At 32.4% G+C, this 22,100-nt stretch overlaps 1 protein-coding gene across 3 annotated transcripts in view; it reads right to left on the reverse strand.

The window, feature by feature from the left end:
• LOC134850938 (guanine nucleotide-binding protein G(I)/G(S)/G(T) subunit beta-1-like) overlaps window positions 1-22,100 on the reverse strand; it is a 33,805-nt gene that overhangs the window by 8,445 nt on the left and 3,260 nt on the right. For all 3 annotated transcript variants that reach the window (XM_063866759.1, XM_063866761.1, XM_063866760.1), the window contains exons 3-6: window positions 13,864-14,278; window positions 6,648-6,793; window positions 5,677-5,903; window positions 4,904-4,970 (exon numbers count right to left, since the gene is read on the reverse strand). In XM_063866759.1, the coding sequence (XP_063722829.1) occupies window positions 4,904-4,970; window positions 5,677-5,903; window positions 6,648-6,793; window positions 13,864-13,920 (497 nt within the window). In that variant the 5' untranslated portion in view covers window positions 13,921-14,278. The remainder of the gene's footprint in view (window positions 1-4,903; window positions 4,971-5,676; window positions 5,904-6,647; window positions 6,794-13,863; window positions 14,279-22,100) is intronic.

Raw genomic sequence — 22,100 nt, forward strand, 5'->3', positions numbered from 1 at the left:
AAAAATGGAAAAACTGAAACACCTGACTATAAAATTCCTCCACATTTTCAAATAGTCGGAACAATAATCTCATATTAAGATAATTGGTAGAGTAATTTTATGCGTTATTTTCAGAACTAAATATCGGTACATTTTCGTCTTCTAAAAAATCCAAATAAAAAAACTCGTTTTTTCTTAGAAATGTGTTACGCAAAAACAACTGAGATAGGAATTTTCTGTGCTTCAGGCAGCGTAAACGGCTATTCTTGTTTAAACAAAAGTTTCGCGTTTTTTTGAAAATGATTTAATTCACGTAGGTTCTATAGTAGTGAAAATTCTATAAAACTTTGAAAACCGGTATCAGCAGAAATTAAAGTTTCGCAATTTTTACGATGTGAAAAAGGAGTTTCAAAAAAGAAGTTCAGTACTTATATTTAATTTCTGCTGCTAATTACAACTTGCCCGTACTTTAAGAAAAATTATAGGTCAAAAAATAATTGCGTCTGGGTCAAGCAAAGGTAGTCTTTTATTAGTGGATTTCGGCTCTAGACAGCTCAATCTAGAACTATAAAAAATATCTAGATGACCTATTCTGTTTCTTCATTCAACCGGATCCGGTCACAATTCACCTTCGCATTTAAAAATTTGCTTCTGATTATCTTCTTCTTCGGCTTTTAACCAACTGATTAAAATTTGGGCAAAAAGATAACTCCAAACGTGTCTTGAGTGTTACTGAAAAAATTGGGTCGATTTCCAACATCATCAATAACCACTTGTGGCGCTTTGAAAAAATCCGTAACTGTATAAAATAGCCTAGATTCCATTTATTTATTCTACAGCAAAAGTTGACTAATTTATTCAGTGAGCTCGGAAATACTGAAAAAGTGGCTGTGAAAACCAATGGTCTCTTGAAGGGTAATAATATTCAGGAGCGGAAAATTAAAAGCAAGTTTTATGACCCTTTTAAAGCCTTGATGCATCTAGAAGATCCAGTTTTTATAAATAGAAACATAAATAATTCAAGCAGGCGCGGATTTAGAAATTTCTCGAGGGAGGGCGGATGTTCAGAAAAAACTCAAAATTTTGTCGACCTTTTTTTAGGTCGACCAATTTGATTTTTGAGCTCTCCAAGATCATTATAAAGACTCTAATTTGACAAAAGTTTCTGCGCCGCAGGCAAAGTTTTATAAAAAGCTAAGAAAAGGCGTTTTTAAGCACTTTTTGGAAAATTTCGACCAAAAAATTGCGTTTTTTCGGCGCACGCTTCCCCTCAAAATTAGTACAGATTGGCGCCGCAGGCGCCTTTAGAAGAGTTTCAAGCTCAGTCAGACTTATTCAAGATTGCAAGGACCACAAAATTTGTTCATAAAACCAGAAACCATATTCAATTTTTGAGCCGAGCTGGAAAAATTAGTCGAAGCCAAGACTAAAGCCAAAAAACTTTTTCCAAGCAGGCAATAAATTTTGAGTTTTAGTCTACGTCGAACTGTAAGGAATTTGTTAAACTAACAGTTTATCTAAAAGCAGCACGTATGTGAGCAAAAATCTGTGTTATTTGACTGCATATTGAACGTGTCTGGTTCGTTTCTAGGAGCAAAAAAGCAAATAAAGAACATTGATTCTACCACGAATTTCTGCAGGACTTGATGAATTTGCTTCGCTATATTGGAAAATACTTATTGTTCTGATTTTTGAGGAAAATGAAAAATATATATGCTCGAGGTGTTTTTCTTTAATTCAGACCAATTTTCAAAGATGTTATCTATCGAGGGATCGATCCTTGGATCTTCGTGGACCCCTCAGAGTCCGCACACCATTACACAGATCTGATTGCAGCCAGGGGAAACTGCTCGTTTCATACTTTGATGCTGAACGTGCAGTGTAACGCGCATTATTTAAACGTGGCGAACTATCCCGTACTACAATTCGTTCCACATTGAATTGCCACTGAGGCAAGCTAGTTTTTTATTAGTTCGATACAATTTTTCTGCCGCCCTCAATCCGACAAAAATATTATCGCATTAAGTAACACGCATCAAACCAAGAAAAGCAAAAAAAAACACAGCAATTATAAAAAGCCCAAAACTTTAAAACCAAATGATTCTCAAAAGAAACAAGGATAGCCAATTGCTGTACAAGTAGCATACGATATTCTGATTACACTAGTTAAAAACTTCAAAAATATATTTTTTCAAATTAGTGTAGTTTTTTTTGCGCGCAATGGCAAAAAAAATACAAAACATTAGACCCTACATATTCGACAACGGCTGTCTTCCAAAAATCAACAGCAAATAAAAAAAATTTCAAAAAATTTCTAAAAATTTTTCTTCCTATTTTGTTTAATATTTTTCTGAGATTTTTTTGCTTTTTTTTCTAAAGAAGCGCTGAATGAAGCTTAAAAACTAGTTTTTATGGAGTGAAACTCAATTTATTTTTACTGAAAAGTAAATGTTTAGTCTAATTTTAAATAATTAAAAAATTGACTGAATTTTATAAGAAATCAGACCCATTTTTTTCAACACCGGGACAATTTCTGTAAGAAATATTTCAATATTTCAAAAATATTTCAACAATTTTTTTCAACACTGGGACAATTTCTGTAAAATGCTTCAAATATCTAAAGAAAGGGTTTTAATATGATGTATTACTCAACTTTGTCAGTATTTTTGTGGTATTCGATTTTTTGTGTAAAACAAAAAAAGAGAAAACTAGAACACACCTGGAGACAAAGTTTTCCCTTTTTTCAATGATCGGAACAAAAAGCGAAGTAATTAACAAAAACGTTTTAAAGATACTTAATTTTTTTTTAATTTGACATCTTGGCGTCAATATCACAAGCTTAAGGCTCACAATTTTACTAATTTTTGAATTAATTCGTTTCAATTCCACTAACTAATAAGTTCAGATTCAGGTGCTTTTACTGCTAAACCAAGCAAATATTTGAAATTCAATTGAAAAGTTTTCATACTGTTTTTCATCCAAATTTAATTTTAGGTCATTTAAACTAAAAGAAGTGATTCTTAAATTCTCGATCCCCAAAAATAACTGTGCTAACATTTTTTGTGCTCATGAGGTCACTTTTGCGTTCTATTTTTTTGACAATTACTTGAAGTTTTATTAAAAAATTCGGGTACAAGCAAAATTGAAATATTGGAACGTTTTTTTAACCAAAAATGAAATAAATTTGTATTAAAAAAAGATGGGAATAAAAAAATTCCAGAATTAAAATGGTGCATCTACTTGTTTGGTTTAACAAAAAATATTCGTCGTTTTTGAATATTCAGCTGTCAGTGAAAATAATGCTACCGCTGCCGTGTCAATTTTTGAACAGTTTGTATCAAAATGGGTCTCTTATGGGGCCCAATAAAATTTACAAAAAAGATTTAACCTGCGAAAGTTTGAGCATAAAACTCAAAATTTTTTATAAAAAACACAATTGGTTAATAAAATTGACACTTTTCAGCTCTCAGCAAAAAATATACTTATTTCCACAAGTTTAACAAGAGAATATCTTTTGAATTGTGTTGGGCTACAAAAGAAACTTACTTTGGTATGGCTCAAAATTTGACTCGGTAGTAAGAAAAAAATTTCGATTGATTTTTGATTGTTGAAAATCATTTGTAAGTGACTAAGAAAAGCCAAAATTGCCCCATTTTTATGGTAAAGTTTAGGGTGTGAACAATTAAGAACAAAATAAATTGCATCATTATCTCTTTGATGAAGCTTTAAGCATTATTTGTTTGATCTGCTTTTGTCCCATTTCAAGTTTCAAATTTCTGCGGAAAGGTTTTTGAGAATTGATCTAAAGTGCGAACAATTACACAAAATACTATTATTATTGTTCCGACGTTCGATACGAAAGTAACGGAATATTTGTGCTCGGGGTGGGTTTTTTTTCTTCAGACAAATTTCGACTTTTTAACTAGCCATTTTTGACGAAGTTTTTTTATATCATTCGAAAGGTATTGTTGTTCTGAGCTCAAATGTGAAAAGATATTTCACCTGTGATCATTTTCCGTAAAATTATGAGGGTTTAAGATTGCCACTTTGGCCATTTTGACCAATTTGGAACAGTTAACGCGCGATATATTTCGCGCTTTTAACGTGTAAGCGGAGATTTAATCCGTCTTAGAAACCGTTCCGAATTGGTTGAAAGAAGCTTATTTGCAATAATTGATGTGTTACAAGGAGCAAAATTTATCTTTTTGTACTTCATATGGCGTGTTGGGGGATGATTTTCATGAAAATTTTCAAATTTAGAATAAAAATTTCATTTTATTTTATTACATTTAGTTTTTTATGTTTTTGCTGCTTCATAAACCTTAAAAGGCAGTCGGAAAATTCAAGGTTTTGCCCTGATACAAGCAGTCTTGTTGCTTTTTGCCTTTTCACAAATTAGAAAGTGGTTAGGTTTCAATCAAAAAGATAGATATTCTGTTTCAGGCCCACCATGATCCGAGCTCGTTGCCTGAGGTCTTTGCTTAAGTGTGAGGCAAAATTACAGAGCCCAGAAAAATAGCCAAAAATATGACAGATTTTCTTAAACCATGGTTAAAAACGATCTGTAATTTTTTGGCTATTTTTCGAGGCGCAAAAGCAAATCTCCGTTAAGAGCTGAACAGGTCATAGGGTGGTCCTTCACCTTAAATGGATAAATCGTCTCAGTTTTAAAAAACTTAGTTTAAAATTTCCTTAGCCGAAAATTTGGTGGCTTGAGATCCACCATAATCCCTGTATTTTGCTTCCCAGGGTTTGGGAACATTTCCCAGTCAAGGCAATTAGCCAAGAAAGGTTCTAACAGCAGTAAAGCAAAAAGGAATGAACAGCCCAAATGTAGGTGTTTTCCCTCGTGGATATCGAGGTTTTTTCTATAACTGTCCACGAAATAGATAGATGACTGGCTATCTGAAGGTGCTTTACTTACCATGTGGTGTCGCCAGAACTGGAGATAATTTGATGATCGTCCATGAAGCGGCAACAAGAGAGATAGCCTACAACACACGGCAAACCATGAGAACGCTCCAGAATTGCAAGAACGCTCGAGAATTCGGGAAACCAAACAATATTAAGCCTTTGCCAACAAGCGTTTATCAATTGATAGGCAAAGAATAATTTATGTCAAATTAAAACAAAGGTAACTACAGACGCGGGTCAACGATTATCTCGAGGAAGATATTTTCACAAAAAAAATGAAAAATGAATCGATTTTTTTTCTAAGTCAATCAAGCTGATCTTCTAAGCTCTCTCGCTACACTATAGTCCGTTCTTTTGCCAATTTTTGGAGGGTTAAATTTTTTAAACACTCCCCTCAGGGTTAGTATATATCGAGATCCGACGGGGCCTTTCGAAAATTGAAGGGTTGATTGACCAATATTGGATGTCCTAAGATAGTACCAAAGGGGGCGGCACCCTTTGGGTCGTCAAGGGGTCGAATAATCGAGGGTGCATAAATTTCAAGGTCAACCTGAAACGGCTTCTAAAAATGAACCACATCAATCTATTTTTTAATCAGATTGTTTTAGACGTATGCAAATCTTTTAACGCCATGGTTATCATGGTTATCGTAGTAATGGAAAATAGTTTTCGCGACTTTTAAAGAGGATGTTGCGCGAATTTCAAATAGAAATATAAAGTGAAAGATAAGGGAGGACTGTAGAAGGCGCAGATGTGATGTTGCGAGGTGTGGTATTGACGTACCTGTGTGTCCGTTGAGTTCGCGGGTGACCTTGACATTGCCCTCTCTGGTTTTGAGTCCATAGATGGAGCAGATGTTGTCCAGACCCCCGCTGGCCACAAATGCACCACTGGGGGCATAAGCACACGTCATCACCCACGAGGAGCGAAGGGGGATGGCGTGGACTTTGTTAGTACTGTAGGAGTCCCACACTATCAACTTACCATCCTGACTCGCACTCACCAGGTGTCTGAAATCAGCAAAAGTTCACTAAGGTGAGAAAGAAGCGCATGTATATTTTTTAGATCACAACTTTCCAAAGATGCCCATTATTTGTGGTAAAGATTTTTTAGAGTGCTTTGAGAGAGCTCAGAAAATTACTTTTTTGGTTAACTTCAAAAATCAGGACGGCAAAATTTCAGAAAGATTTTCAATAACCCCCCCCCCCCCCCATCTTAATTCCTGCGCTCGCCAATGCAGCGAATCATTCTTAGAAACTATGATTTCATGTAGTGTTTTTAGTGTTTTGGGCATGGATCTACTTCTCCCCCTCCCCCTCCCCCCCATGGAACCAGTGAAAAATATCCACCCCTAAAGATATGCCAAGGCATTCGCCAAATTTGTACCTTACAACGAACCCCCCTTGCAGCAATAGAGTAAAATAAAAAAAATCGTTTTAGAAAAAGTGTAGGAGTAGGCTGAATTTTTATTTAACAATAGTTTATTTTTGGTTTTCCGAGCTCTCTCAAAACAATACGAAGAACAAAATTTGCCAAAACCCTCTGAGCCGCAGGTAGATTTTTGAAAAACGTTTTTGGGCACTTTTTTGAGGGTTTTGACCACAACACGAATTTTTTTCTGCGTTTTCCCTATTAAAAATTTAGATTAAATAGTGCTGAAATCCCTGAAAAAAAATTGCGCCCTTTCCGCACTCCCCCTAAAATGACCCCTGGTAGAAATAACGACATTTTGCTATATAGTTGTTTGGACTAACTTGGAGTCGCCAGCCCAGTGCATGGCATATATTTTGGCTAGATGTCCGCGGAGGGTGCGCCGGGTGCGCATCTGGATCCTGGCAATCGTCTCTATCCCCGCCACCATCTCGTTCAAAGTACTGTCCGCCGCCGCCTTCCGCGCATCCTAGTCACACACACATATATACACTACTTGACTTGTTTATTTATACTTGGGTTATATAATTCGGTCGATGCTGATACTATTCCTGTCTGCGAATATTTTTTTCTCATAACTACCATAGCAGTGCCATTAGAACAGTAGCACAGAAATGAGAAGCTTTAGAAAAAACTATAAAAGTCAAAATCAAATTGATGCTTTTCGTTCCGACTTTCGAAGAAAGCGACGGATTATTTATGCTCGGGATGAATTAGAACTTGTTGACAGAATCTTTTTTACCATGAATTAAGTATTGTTGTTCTAAGCTCAAATATAAAAAAAGATATTTCAGTTTTGATTATTTTCCGTAAAATTATGGAAGTTTAAAATTGCCAAATTAGACAATCAGCATTAGTAACTGATCCAAGTTAAACTGAGGTATGTAATTTAGTTTCTTAAACATTTTGCTGCAATATCTCGCCGTGCAGCAAAAAAAAACTACAGAAACCAAAAATATATCACTTTGTACTTTATATGGCGTGTTGGGGATGGCTTATGAAAAAATCTTCAGAAATTAAAAAAAAAATTTGAGATATTTGTTCTTCAGAAATTTTTTTGAAATATTTGTCTTTTTTTTAGGCTAACACTTTTCTTTAGAGCTCAAAACCCAGTCGGAACATTCAGAGCTCTGCCCTTATAGGAGCACTGTTGTTTTGCTTCTGCTTTTAATATATGCATGAGTGACGTTTCGCCTCAATTCGAGCTCAGCCAATCAACTTTTGTTTTAATTTGAGGTTTTCCAAGTTAACGTCGTGAAAAATTCTCTTTAAGAGAATTTAAAACCCTGTCTTAAGAATTTTTGTTTATCTTTGTATAGATTTTTAACAAATTTTATCAAAGAGAAGGTATTTAAAAGAAGTTATATACATGAAATGACTCCAACGAAGAATATAAACAAATTGCTCATTGAAACAGTCCTTAAGCTAAGCTCTGCTAAGCTCTTCCAGCTCAGAAAAAGGTAATAACAAACTTTCATGCAATTTGTATTCCTTCTCCACTCAAAAATAAAAACTTTTGAACGCTCGGCAATGAAAACCGGTAATACATGAGTTAGAAGCTGAGATTTTTACAGATAAGAAAAATGACATTTACAGAAATATCTTTTTTTTGCCTCTATCAACTTAAACTATTGCTTCTGCACGAAAAATCCCGCATCAAACTCATTTTTTTTTAAACTCAGCTCAAAGTTATCTGATTATTACACAATCATGACCTTAAGTTCCAGTACAAAAAGTTTTAAGAACATTTGACTATAGAATCAAACAATACTGCTCGTATTAGGACAAAACCCTGAATGTTGCGACTGTATTTTAAATTCTATGGAGTAGCTTAAATCAAAATAATTGAAGAAATTTTCAAAAAAAAGAAAGCGTTTCCAAAATTCTTTCATTGAGGTTTTGTAAAATCATTTGGATTTCGTATCCAAATGATTTTGAAAAAATCTCAAAGAAAAAATAGTGAGAAATATATCGCGTCTTTATTGTCCCGCATTGACATTTTTTAATTTCCAATAGTTTTACGGAAAATGATCAAAATGAAATATCTTTTCTGTAATTGAGCTTGGACCAACAACGCTTTTTTGATGGTGTAAAAAATTCCGGGAAAAAGATTTAGTTGAAAAGTCAAAGATTGTCAGCATAAATAAAATTACCGAGCACAATTATTTCGTCAATTTCTTCAAAAAAAGTCCGAAAAATAGTAAGTTTAACCAGCACAAAACTTCAACAAAATTTTTTGTTTTTGAAAAACGAAGACAAATGAGTTTTGACTATTGAAGGAATTTTCACAAAATACATTTGGATTGCGAAAAAAAATTATCCATAAATTTGCTATTTCTAATACTAATAATAGTATATTTTCAATGGACTCTGAAATTTGTCATTGCATTCCGCAGTTTTATGTGGTTTCAGTAATTTATCCTACCGCAAAAAAAAACACAACTGCCCATGCAAACTAAATTAATTATGACTAAGCATATTTTTTTAAACTCAAACTGTCGGTGGATTCTGTGAATTTCTATGTAACCAAATTTCAGTTTCAAATTCTGTACCATTTCAGAACTGAAAGACCATAATCCCTCCTGATGATTAATTAAACTTGATCGCATATCAAACAATGGATCTTTTGAAAAATTTGAAACCTCTGAAATGTTTCATTGACAAAGCTTAAGCTTTAAAACGTTTTTCAACCCGAAGTTCGAGGAGAATGTGGAATATTTATGATTGGGATGGTTTTTTCATTGAGTCAATTTTTAACTTTTTAACTATAAGCTTTATCAACGGTATTACCTTTTCAAATATTATGCAATTTGGAGCTCAAGTTTTAAAAATTGATTTTACTTGTGATAATTTTCACAAAGTAATCATGGTTTCAATTTATAATTTGATTATTATAATTCAGATTTGGATCATTAAAGCGCAACGTAATTCCCTCTACTGAAATGTAAGCGATAAATTAAACCAAATTGTAAGACAAACAAGCGGTAAGACAAACAAATTGCTCTTAATGGATTGTTAATAGACTCAAAATATATCCTTATCTACTATCTCTTTACATAACTTGTAGGGGGGATAAAATCAGGAACTAAAGTTTGAAGAAAAAGTTAACATTTTTTTTTTCATTTTTTGATTAATTTATAGGATTTTTTCACCAAGAAAATTTTCAGTGACATTACAGTTGGAACAATCACAACTTTGCTCTGATTTACGAACAGTCTTTTTAAATCAAAAACTTTTTGTTTTTAGTTTCTGCAAAGATAAGAAACTGAATTAATATCATCCATTATTTAGAGCAAAATTTATTTATGAGCAAGGTTACAAACAAGAGAAAAATACAACCAAAATGATGTACAAAAAACAGTGTCATCTGTTTTTCATTCAATATTATTTTGTTTTGATCAAATATCAAGCTTCAATTCAAACTGCAGAGATTTCAGAGACAAATGATTTTGTCACTTTTGTTGCACCTTGAAGTTCCGAAATGATTTCTTAATGAACATTTTTGAGCTCAAGTCAATGAGATTACTCAGATGCTATAAAAGTTTGCCGCTAAAAACGGTAAAAGGAAAACTTCTATACAATAACTATACTGAAACTTTTTTTCAAACCCAACGATAACGACAAAGACCACAAAATTTTCTACCGTTTGAAATGGGGGCTTTCGATGCACGATTTGTTTTTTCAGTTTGTAAGAAAACAGAAGAAAACTAAGGAAAAAAAATGCGCCTATTAAAAAATTCCAGTGAAAATACGCCTAACTAGCATTTTTATTTTGAAAAAACCTCAGAAGAAAAAATAAACCGTTTTGTGGGCACGAATTGAAAAGTGAAAACTAAAATCAAATCAAACAAACCGCTATCTTAAACGTTGTGTTGTGGCTTACCTTCAACTAAACTTTTACTTTCAAAAAGTTCAATTTAAATAAAATTATGCTCACACATAATTTAAAAAAATTTGTGCCTAAATTTTTAATTTTCTTACTAAACTGTTCGCAATTTTAGGCCTGAAATTGAGTCCAGCAAAACAGAAACATACCAAGTTACTCTACGAAAAATAGAATAAAGTTTTTTTTTGCCAGAAAAAAATTATGAAAAATTTCAAGGGTTAAGTAGCAAAACTCTTATCAAACAAAATTGATCGGTGTTGTATCGTAGATATTTTAAGCTACGCAATTCGCCTAAAACATTAAATGTTTTTTAAAAAACAAACAGGAAAATTATATTGAAAGACACAGGCAATTAATTATGCGGTCAATACCCTTCCTCAAAAAGTTTTTTTTCTAATCAGTGATGATGATTTTTTTATGAGCATGATTTAATGAAAAATTTTTTTTTTGTATTTTGTATGAATCAAAGTTTTGTTCTATTTGTATTTTTTTAGTCATTTAACGCTAATAAATTTACTGTTTTTATTTTTTATCCCGTAAAAAACGAAATCGGTCTAATATAATTAAATTTGTTCGCTGAGTGTTTCGTGTGTTGTCTTTTCAAGTTTTATCAATAAGATAAATCGTTCCGGTTATATGTTTCAGTTATAACAAATTCTTTACTAATGACTTTTTTTGCTTTCGAATGAAAAAGTAAACCTATTTCCTCGTTCAATATTTAATGATACAGAAGTGCACCTTCAAAACTTACTTTTTATCGAGTTATGAGGCAAACTCTGGACATATTTTTCAAGTTCCTTAAGATCAAATATATATATATATATATATATATATATATATATATATATATATATATATATATATATCCCAGAATTTTTCCACAGTCTAACAAGGATAGCCGGTTGCTGTGCAAGTAGCACAGAATGTTCCATGCACAATCAATAGAAACCGCAAAAAATGTAAAATGTAATTAAAACATCTGCAAAAAAGCGTAAAAATTAATCTATTAGGGCATAATTGACCTTTTTTTCAAAAAATAAATGACAAAAAAATGAAGAAAAATTTTTAAAAACTTTTGGAACTATTTCCACTCAACGTTTCCATATTTTTAGAAACATTTTATTGCCAAAGAAGCGCTAAGCAAAGCTTCCAAAAAAGTTTTTGTCCAGTAAAATTAGGTTATCTCACCCCAAATCACCAAACTTCATATAGCGAACATTATTTAATCGCTTTACTCGCCCAATATTCAATTAAAGCTCAAAACCTTTGAAATGGTTTTTGTCGACTCTTGGAATACTTTTGAAAATTGTCAAAACTTGTTCAAATCAGAACTAAAAGGAATTAGAAGTGATATATTACTCGAACAATTCCGATGTTTCTTTCTGGTACAACCTTTTTGACCTTTTTGATTAAAAAAAAGAAATACAAACAAAAACACACACGAATAAAACTTCCTCGCCTTTTTCAACGGTCAGAATAACGAAAAGCCAGGATCTAAATTGCAGTTTTTCCAGTGTCAGTCGGTCGTTATGTTATCGCAAGAATAGTAGATCTGATTGAATATTGCACTACTCGCACTCCTATTTCTACTTCAGCTTTAATTATTTACTTTCTGATATCTCGCCTAGTTCCCAAAAACCAAAAACCAAAAACATCACCAAAAGGGAGCTTTGTCTGTTCCTTTTGTTTCAGCATTGCTGCTGAATATTAATTTAGACTAGGCTAATCATCACTGCTGCGGGTGAGGTTACAGTTTTTATCCGAAATAATAATCAAAAAATTGTTTGCCCTTGTTGAGCAGGGAAACACCAGCGATTTCCTCTCAAAAATGAACAGGCCTTATCTTGTTTTTCCCCTCCTTGGTATTATGATTTCATTTTTTTTTCAGTTTTGCTGTAATTAAATAACGGTTAGCAAATAATAAAAATGTGTCCTCATGCGTGTTTCCGGTCCACTAACTGTAACAAAAAAATTTCTGCTCATCAGAAAATTTTATGAATAAGAAGAAAATTAGACCAAAAAAATTAACAATCATAAATACCAAGACATAAAAATCATCATAATTTAATATATTCTAAAACAAATAATCTAAATTTTAAAAAATTATCACAATCATCATTAAAAAAATCATAATATTAGTAATTATAACAATAGCAGAATACTAACAACAAAAATCTTGATTTTAATCAGCATCGTCAAAATAACCACAAGGATAGCCGTTTACTGTGCAAGTAGCACATAATATTCCGACTAAAGTCTTCAAAAGCCACAACGTTTTTTATAAAAATTAGTGTCGTTTTTTCGGCGTGGTGTGATAAAAGGGTCTGAGCGATTACTGTTTTTGATTCCAAAAAGGCGCTAAAATACTGAAAAACACTAAGATTACTTGAGTTTTAGTTTTAAATTAAGCCATTGTAAGCTTTTAGGCAATTAAAAAAGCTATTGTAAGCCTGCTCGCGCTCTTTTTTTGCTCGAAATAAGACGAAAAACCAAAAACTTCTCTAAATGGTTTGTTTCTCAACAGAACTTTTTTGAAATTTTTTCTTATGCCGTTCAAGTCATGACTGTTAGGTTTTTATTATGCTATTTCACTGAATTCTCTCCGATGATTATTTGCAGTACCTTTTTGTACTAGCTGATTAGGCATAGAAATAAAAAAAAAGATAAAACAAACCCGAATACAAAATTTCTCTACATTTTTCAAATGGTCGGAACAATAATCACTTTCATGATCATATCATAATCTTGATACTCATAATAAAAAAAGATTTAATAACATATTTCTAATCATGATAGTAATAAGGTCAGTATTCATAGAAAACCTTTCCAAAACTTAGCCAAAATTTCACCGCTCATTTTTGCTTTTTTAACACTAGGCTATTATTGTCTGTCTTAAGTCGTCTAACGTTTTTATTTTTCGTTTGCCCAATTTCAACTTTTTTGTACAATTGTCATTTTTAAAACTCAAATTTTATTTTCACCTCAACTTGTACTGTTTTACAACATGCATTTCCCCAATAATAAAAGTTTCTTTCCGCATTTTATACTTTAGGCACTCAATTTCATAAGAAGTGATAAAAAGTAAATTACGGGGCGATAGTATGTAATAACTTTGACGAACTATCGCACCATGAAAAAATGTGTCGTATCAGGGCAAAGCCGTGAATACTTTGACAATCTTGTAACGTCATTGCAGTTGATTTTGATTGCTAATTAAAATTAAAGTAAAGAAATTTTTGATTTTTTTTGGATCAATTTTTAAAATATACAGGCAAAACAAAATACAAAGCGATAAATTTCGCATAGAGTAGCTCGTTAATAATACTAAATAGTTAATCTCAAATCCCCATAAGTTTACAAAAAAGATAACAAGTAAATTGCCTCTTTAACTTCGAGCAATAGATTTTAGATTAAAAGTGGCAGGTTAAACACTCAAAAAATGCCCGGCGATAAAAAAAGTCAAATCTGGCACAAATATTATGTCACTTTCGTCAAAGGTCAGGACAATCAAAGTATTTTCTAAAGTTGCTTTAGAATCTACTAAAATCTTTTAACCCTCTAAAAGTGCATTTTTTCTTGTCATAAAGCAGCTTCTTCAAAAACGTTCTGCCTCCTCCATTTGTATTGTGCGAAGGAACTTATAAGCGACTTACTCTGATTTTGTTTTTTAAAGCATCCACCTCCTGACGAAGCTGGTCGATCGAAGCCATCTGTATCGATGATGTCAGATCACTCTTTCACTAGTAGCACTACTGGTTATGATTCAAGACACTCTTCTCCGTTTCTTTTTCTTATTAGATCAAAGCAAGAGAATGATAGATGGTGCACACGAGGCAACAGCCAATCAAATTAGACTTAACTTGACTAGGTGTGCTGCACAGAAAATACAGTTTCTTAAACTTTGTAAAATGAGTTTGAGTCGTATGAGAGCTTTCGGATTTGTGTCGCTTCTCTAGTCGAAGTTCTTTTCCTTCTCTCTGGACCCACACAATAGCCGGGACAGGTTGTTGGCTGAGAGCATCAAAGGAGAGATTGATAATCAAGCTGATAAAACTCACGCCGAAGTCCCTAAACAAATCATACTCGAAATTCAAAATAAGTTCAGCAAAATCAAGAATAATGTATCACCAAAAATAGTTAATTTTAATTTAAATGAAGTCAACGGAAAGCCGGAAAAATGTCTTAAGGTACACAATGTAACTTTTAAAAAAATGATAAACTTTTTAGGCTTTCAAATTTTGAAGAAATAATACATTATGTTAAAACGCTCTCAATTTAGATAATCTTTGATGATTGAAAGTTTTTTTCATAGAAAAATTATATGCAATTTACGCAGGTTACCCAAAAGTATAATATGACAAAAAGATACATTTTTTACTCCGCTGGGAAACGTAAAAATCAAAAAACAAATTTTCCGAAATTAAAACTTTAAAACGTTTTTTTTTGCGCCGCCATTTGCAGTTTAGTGATTAGAGAGCGTAATTTCGTCTTGCAATTGAACTCAAAATAATCTCAAATTAAATCAAAATTTAAATTGCTAAAAAAATACTAATGCATTTATTATGATTGATGAACATCCAAACCCAAGTCAGTTTTCAAAACTACAATACAAACACGAGAAATTTTTCAAATTAGAGAGTAGTTTGGCCACTTTTAAACGATGTTTTCAAATTCGTTTTTTAGAGAGTCCAACGTAAAAGAAGTAGCGCCAGAGCAATGGGAGCTACCATAGTCTGGGAGACAGCAGATGGGCGGCAAAAACACTTTCTAGTTTTTCAAAGACCGTTTATAGTCAGTTCAAGCTGTGTATTCAACCTTGCTAGCTCACATAACCAGGGGCGGATCAAGGGTTTTCTCAAGAGGGAGAGTTGGATTTTCAAAAATTGTTCCAAAATTTTGTCGATCTTGTTTAAGGTCGTCTAAATTGGTTTTCAGAGGTCTCCCAAATTAGTATAAAGAGGATATTTCTAGCAAATACTCTGCGCCGCAGGAGAGAGAGCTCAAGTCAAAAACCACCCCTATCCACTACAGCGCATAACACCTTTTTCCCAGAAAGTTGGGTTTTTTCGGGAATGGTAAAATCCCCCGCAAGGGTAAACATCCAAAAAGTAAGAAAAGGAAACATTTAACACTCACCTATTAAACAAGTTATTTCTAAATCAAACTTAAACTACAAATCACGACAATTCTGCCCAACGGCGTACCATTTTGATAATTTATCCAGTACACCAGATTCAAAAATGTTTTTGACACGGTTCGATGATTTTAAATCAAATCCCTGCTTTTTTCAAAGTGGCCTTTCAATTTTTAAAGTACTACTAAAACATGCATTGTTGTCGTTGTTTTTGATCCGACCTTCAAAGAGATTAATTTGTGCTCGGGGTGGGTTATTTTTTCCAGATAAAAATTGATCTTTTAACTAGCCAGTTTCAATCGAATTGATTTTATATCATCCGAAAGATATTGTTATCTTGAGCTCAAATTAATTGAAATGTTTCACCAGTGATCACTTTTTAAAAAAGTTTCGGGGGTTTCAACATTGCCAATATGGCCAAATTGGGACAATTAAATCGCGATCTATTCTGCGCTATCAATGCGTAAGCAAAGGTTGAATCCGACTAAGCAATTGTTACAAATAGGTAAGAGCAAGCTATTTGTCATATTTCTTAGGTTATTAGAAGCAAAATCTAGCACGTTATAGTTTATATGGCGTGTGGGGATAAGTAAAAAAAATTTATAAAATTTTATAAAAACTTGTGTTCTTTTTTGAAAAAACCATCAATTTTTTTCATATGAACTTTACTCCGTATACCCTCAAAGGCAGTCAGAACATTCAGGGCTTCGCCCTGGTAGGAGCAGTTTTTTTTTGCTTCGTAACTGCGTTTTGCATTTAAACGAACATAATACTAAAAAATTAGTTTCCATTATTGTAAAATTCAAAAGTTTTGCCACATAATGAAATCTCACTGCAAGAATGCCGTGGAACTTTGCAGACCGTTTTCGGGCGCCTTCATTTTAAACTTGTAAGTCAAACTTTTTTGAAATCAATGGTTTTCCTAAACAAATTTAGATTAAATGAAGGTAGATAGCTCAGGGATCACGACTTCACATTATTTAGAATAATTTTTGAATGTTTTTTATGTTATCACAATCGGGGATCTTTGGACCAACGATTGGCTCAACATGCAAAACTTTCCGGATTTGAAGTTTATGAGTATGCTTCTTACAACATTCGTGAAAACTTAACAGTCCTAGAAGTCAAAAATGTAAAAAATTTGAAGTTAGGTTAAAGTCAAAATAGTTGAATATTCGAGTTATCCTAATCGTTTAACGAGCATTAGAGTTATCCTAATCGGCATGGCATACAGGGGCGGATTTAGGGGGGGGAAGGGGGGCGGGGTGTTGCTATCGCCCCCTCCCCCATCAGGGATTCGACCCTCTGCCGACCCAAAGGGTCCCCCCTTTGGTACTTTTTAAGAAATCCATTTTTTGCCGACCGACCCTAAAATTTTTCTAAAGGCGCCTGTGGCGCCAATATATACTAACTTTGAGGGGGAGCGCGCGCCAAAAAAACGCGATTTTTTTTGTCAAAATTTTTCAAAAAGGGCCTAAAAACGGCTTTTTTGACCTGTTTTTTTTAAATTTGCCTGCGGCGCAGAAAATTTGGCAAAAACAGGGACCTTTTAGTGCTTTAGAAGAGCTCGGAAAATCAATTTGGTCGAACTAAAAAAAAACAAAAGGCGTCAAAATTTTCGAAAAATTTTTGAAAATCCGCCCCCCCCCCCTCGAAAAAATCCTGGATCCGCCCCTGATGGCATACACAACAAAAATTATGGCAACGAGAACGGCGCTCTTCAACGCTAAACCAAACAACCTTTCCGACAAATTGCAAATGTGGCGAATGTTTCCTGAAAAAAAAACAGCCAATACCTTTATATAATTTGATGGTCGGTTAAAAGTGTTGAAATTTCAATATTTTTTAACGTTTGGAAACGTTGAAAAACTGTTAAATAACATGCTGTTAATTAACAAGCCAACCGTGTCAATAATTAACAAAAACAAAAATTATAAAATTATCAGAAGTCAAGATGATGTCGACAAATTGGAAACGTTTATGCACCCCGGCTCTTTTTCTCATTAACAACGCATTGGTTTAGTAACACACACTAATTAAATTTTTTTACAGATCAAATGTTCATATGCAAATGTGTTATCCATAAATTATGCAATACAAAATCATGTTACAAAAATTACCCCCAAAAGTCTTCAAATGAGTACATATTATCGTAAAGTTTATTTTAAGCTCGATCTGGGAGTTATGGTTTTTTTTCAATGCTCGTTTTGTTTTCGTACTTTTCTCGGTTAAATATATATTATTTTTTCAATTTTCTTGTTATCAGGCGAGGGAATCCTGAGGCTGAGTTGCAAGAGTGGAATAAAAAAATCTGAGGTTAGTTCGATTTTCGAAGTATCTTCTGAAAAATTTTTGAGACAGAATTTAGTATATGCTTTTAGAGTAAACTATTGAGTTTCAGATTTTGCTGTTTGTGCAATAGGCAATTATACTTCGATTAATTAGCGGTAAAAACAAACTTCCGAATTATTTAACGAACAGTTTTTTTTCCAAGCTAAATTTCTTGCTCAACTGTTTTAAAAAACTTAAAAAAGTTATTAGACGACATGTCAAAGTGTTGATGCTCATGCGCTTCTTATGCGTTTTCTGATGTTTGTTTCATGCTTTGGGAAACATATTTCAGCAGTTTACAAATGGATACTTTGCAGAGTACCTGCAAGCAGCTAGCAGAAATTATAAAATATAGAAGAAAGGCAAAAATTGAGTCAGAGTGATTCAGATATCAAATAACCAAAAAAAAAAAAATTTAGATCTAAAATTAGACCGGAATTAGCTTTTTCATTTGTGAAGCAACCAAAAAAAACAAAATGACAGTATCCAAGCGTTTTTTTTTTTAAATTCTCAGCCCATTTCAGATCTGAAAATTAAATCTGAAACAGATTTTTTCAGATCTGAACCAGAATGTTTACTAGGTACGAGTATCCAAATTTGCAATTCACCTACACCATTACAACTGGTTTTGTAAATATGAAAGTCATAAAAAGACTCGAGCAGAAATTCACTATAGATAACAATGAAAAGAAAAACTAAGTACAAACTTTGGTGAAACAGACTAAAAATGATTCAAAATTAAAACATTTTAAATTTTTGTTTCTTGTAACTTTTTCCATTTATTTTTTATCTTATTTTGTAAAACAATTTGTTAATTTTTTTAAAAGATCAGGGCGTAACACGGATCTAGATGTACTGACAACCCAAAAAATTGGCAGGGAATAGGTAGACCCTTAAAAAAATTAGTCAATCATCAGCATAGAACGGGCTTCAGTCAGATTATCAGCCAGGCAAAAAGTAGAAAAATATGGCAAATCAAAAAAGTAACTCTTAAAAATTTCAAAGTTTATGTTTTTTTTTCAGTTTTGTCAATTGAGTTATTGAATTTTACCGTAGATAGCTGTCCAATAATGAATAATGTAGAAGTAACTTCAAGGTAGTCAAGTTCTACTTTTTTTGTAAATGATCCGTAAATGATTGTTATAGTTCCGACTTTCATCAAAAAAGTGCGGAATATTTATGCTTGCTTCGGCTGGTTTTTTATTCAGTCAGTTTTCAACTCTTTAATTAAGCATTTTTGATAAAAAAAACTTTTATATCGTCTGAAAGATTTTGTTGTCTAAATATTAGACCTGCTTTGCATTAATTCTAACGAGGTATCTTTTCAATCAGGAGTAATAAAAACTAAAATAAAGTGAAAATTAAATTTGATTTGAATTTAGAGCTAAAAATCAATTGTAGTTTTTAGGTTCTATGAACAATACGGCCCAAGAAAAATCGAATAAAGGAGAAATGTTTGGTTTGCCATCATTAACATTGATCACCCAATTTTGATTTGCAGAAGTGAAATTCAAAGTGAACAGCAAAAACAGTGAACCAAATTGCTTGCTGTATTTTTGAAAGTGCTTTTTGAAACAAAAAAAGTCAATAATTTCACCTTCTTGAACTATATTTCAGAGTGCCTTACCATCTTTAATGGTTTTCTTATTAATCTTGGCCCATTAAATTCAACCAGATTTGCTCCAGTTTAAGAAGTTGAAGTTTATCAGAAACTTTTAAAAAGTATTATCCAATTTCGAAAAAAGCAAAATTGATCTATAAAGCATAAATGAAGCAAAGCAAGTTTTTAGATTATTCGGAAAAAAGCAAAACTTTCATTTTGCAAGACCCGAAACATACAACCAAATCCACAATTTTATTTAAAACAAAATCAAATGTCATCGCACATATTCTCAAAAACAAAACTTCATCTCGTGAACTAGCTAGTCGACAATAAACCTAAATAACAAAGCTCGAAATAATTTTTTCGATGAACGCATTTCTATGAAGTTTGGAATAAAAAAGATACTGGAGAATATATTGTGAGCTCCAATGATAGACCGGCCCCTCTACAATTTTCGGGAAAAAAAAAATTCACAAATTTTTTGGAAAAATAAACCAATAAGCAGCTGCTAATTTAAAAGAAAGTTTAACAAAAAATTATAAGTGAAAATAACAGCCGTAAACTGCGACGATAATAGAATGATAGTTTTATAGAAAATATATCACATTCGATGCAAGCTTTGGTTTTTAGAGATAAGTGGAACCCACACATTTTTTCAACACTCGTATACTTTGAATATACACATTCCATTTGAAAATCATATCCTTCGCACACCGTTTCTATAGACGTTCTGAATCAACTTTTAGCAGTTTGAAAACCGAGCAATTTTTTTAGGTTAATTTTTTAGAAATGCATTTGTTTTCGAATCATCCGATTCGAATTATTAAGTTTTGCTCTCGGTCATGTTCGTTTTTTGAGAAAAAACGTGAATTTAGTTACTTCTCACGTTAGCCTAGTGTCAATTAGAGTTACTGAAGCAATGCACCGTCTGCTAAAACACCGTTAGAAGCTAGCTACGCAGAGGAAAATAATTTAAATAAACCGCGAGCAAAAAAAAACAAATAATCGTTTTTCAAAATGTTTGATATCTATGTTTTCGGTAAAAACAAGAAGTTGTGGGCTTCAAAATAACTCGAATGAAACTGCCTATATAAACGAAATTCCGAATTTTTTATCTCAATTGCTTAGTATTAAGCAAACAGGCCGATATAGAATAAAATAAAAAAAAAGTCATCAAACCGAAATTTTTTTTGTTGGCGTGAAATATATTTCATTTTCAAGCTTCACATAAAACATAGCACGGTATTGGAACTTCAAAAGATACAACTTAGTCATTTTTTAACGCTTCATTTTTTTTCGAACAACACTTTCAAAAACAGAGTTATTAAAATTTCCAAAAAATCCTGCAGTTTTCTGAAGACTAGAAGCCAAAATTTTTTAAATCATCACACTTTTTACATTAATCCTACGCCTGAAAAGTTTTTTATCTTGTAGTCGTGGTTAAAACTATTTTTGCCTGAAAAGTTTTTATCTTGTAGTCGTGGTTAAAACTATTTTTGCAAAAATACAACGACTCATGCAAAGCTCAATCAATCTGTTTTTGGAAAATAACGATTTTGAAAAAGTCATAATTTTCCAACTACAGATTGATTGAGTTTTGCATGCGTCGCTATCTTTTTGCAAGTATCATTTTGACGAAGGCCAATGACTACATGATAACAAATTATTGAGTGATGTATCTCATGATAACAATAACAATCCTAACACATAATGCAAAAAAAAAACTTAATCAGAGGGAATTTTTTTTTCTAGACTACAATCAACAATTATTTACTTAATTGCTATCTAACAAAAATTTTGGCATTTAAATTGATTCATTTTGATTTTTACTTTTTTAAAGCTTATATACAAGCTACTTGTTCATGAGATTCCAACTTTCTCACAGAAATAAAAACAAGAGAGGAATCAAAATCATTAAAAATAAGAAATAAAAAATCACACTTGATTAATATTTCTCCGAGGACAACTTAGAGGCAAAAAAATAAACAATTTAAAAATGTTTTTTGTTTTATTTATTAGAAAAACGATGTTAACTTTTGTAAAAAAAAAATTAAACATTACATGCGAACGATTGCAGACCGAAACCAGAGTTATTAGTTTTGTTGAAAAAAGGCTCATTGAAAAACCGCGGAAAACAAAATTTAGAAAATTTTTCAGTTAAAAACAAGGATGCAAATAAGCTGTTAATTGACATTTGGTTGTAATATTTAAATTAATTATGTTTCACTTTTTCTTGCTTATTCACGCTTATTTAAGCTTACTCAAACTTATTTGTTTCATTAAAATCAGGCTAACCTTACTTTTAGTTCCAACCAGTATATTGACACAGAAAAAGCTAATGAGGGTTTTTTTCTGAATTAAGTCAAGCAAAAGACAGCTGTGCTTGGAGTATTTTTACTAGTTTTTTTGTCATACTTTAATCACATAAAAATCTTCATAAAATTGGCCTGGGAGTCTACGGATTGAATAAATTGACTTATTTTAATTTGAAAAACCATATATAGCGTTTAGTAAGCAGTAAGTAGTACAAAAATGCTCGTATCAGGGCGAAACCCTGAATATTCCGGCTGCTTTTTAAAGAATTAAAAGTAATAAAATAAAACGAAATTTTCAAAATAAAAATACGAGACATTTTGTAAACATCATCTTCCTACACGTCTTATAAAGTACAAAGTGATAGATTTCGCTCCTCTAAACAAATCAATTATGGCAAATAAGCGTCGACCAAACTAGAACGATTTTCAAAACTGATTAAATCTCCGTTAATTGCGCGAAATATATCGCGCGTTAATTGTCCCAAATTATCCAAAATGCCAATCTTA

The sequence above is a fragment of the Symsagittifera roscoffensis genome, chromosome 7 (genome assembly GCF_963678635.1).
Source record: "Symsagittifera roscoffensis chromosome 7, txSymRosc1.1, whole genome shotgun sequence".
Classification (NCBI taxonomy): Eukaryota; Metazoa; Xenacoelomorpha; order Acoela; family Convolutidae; genus Symsagittifera; species Symsagittifera roscoffensis.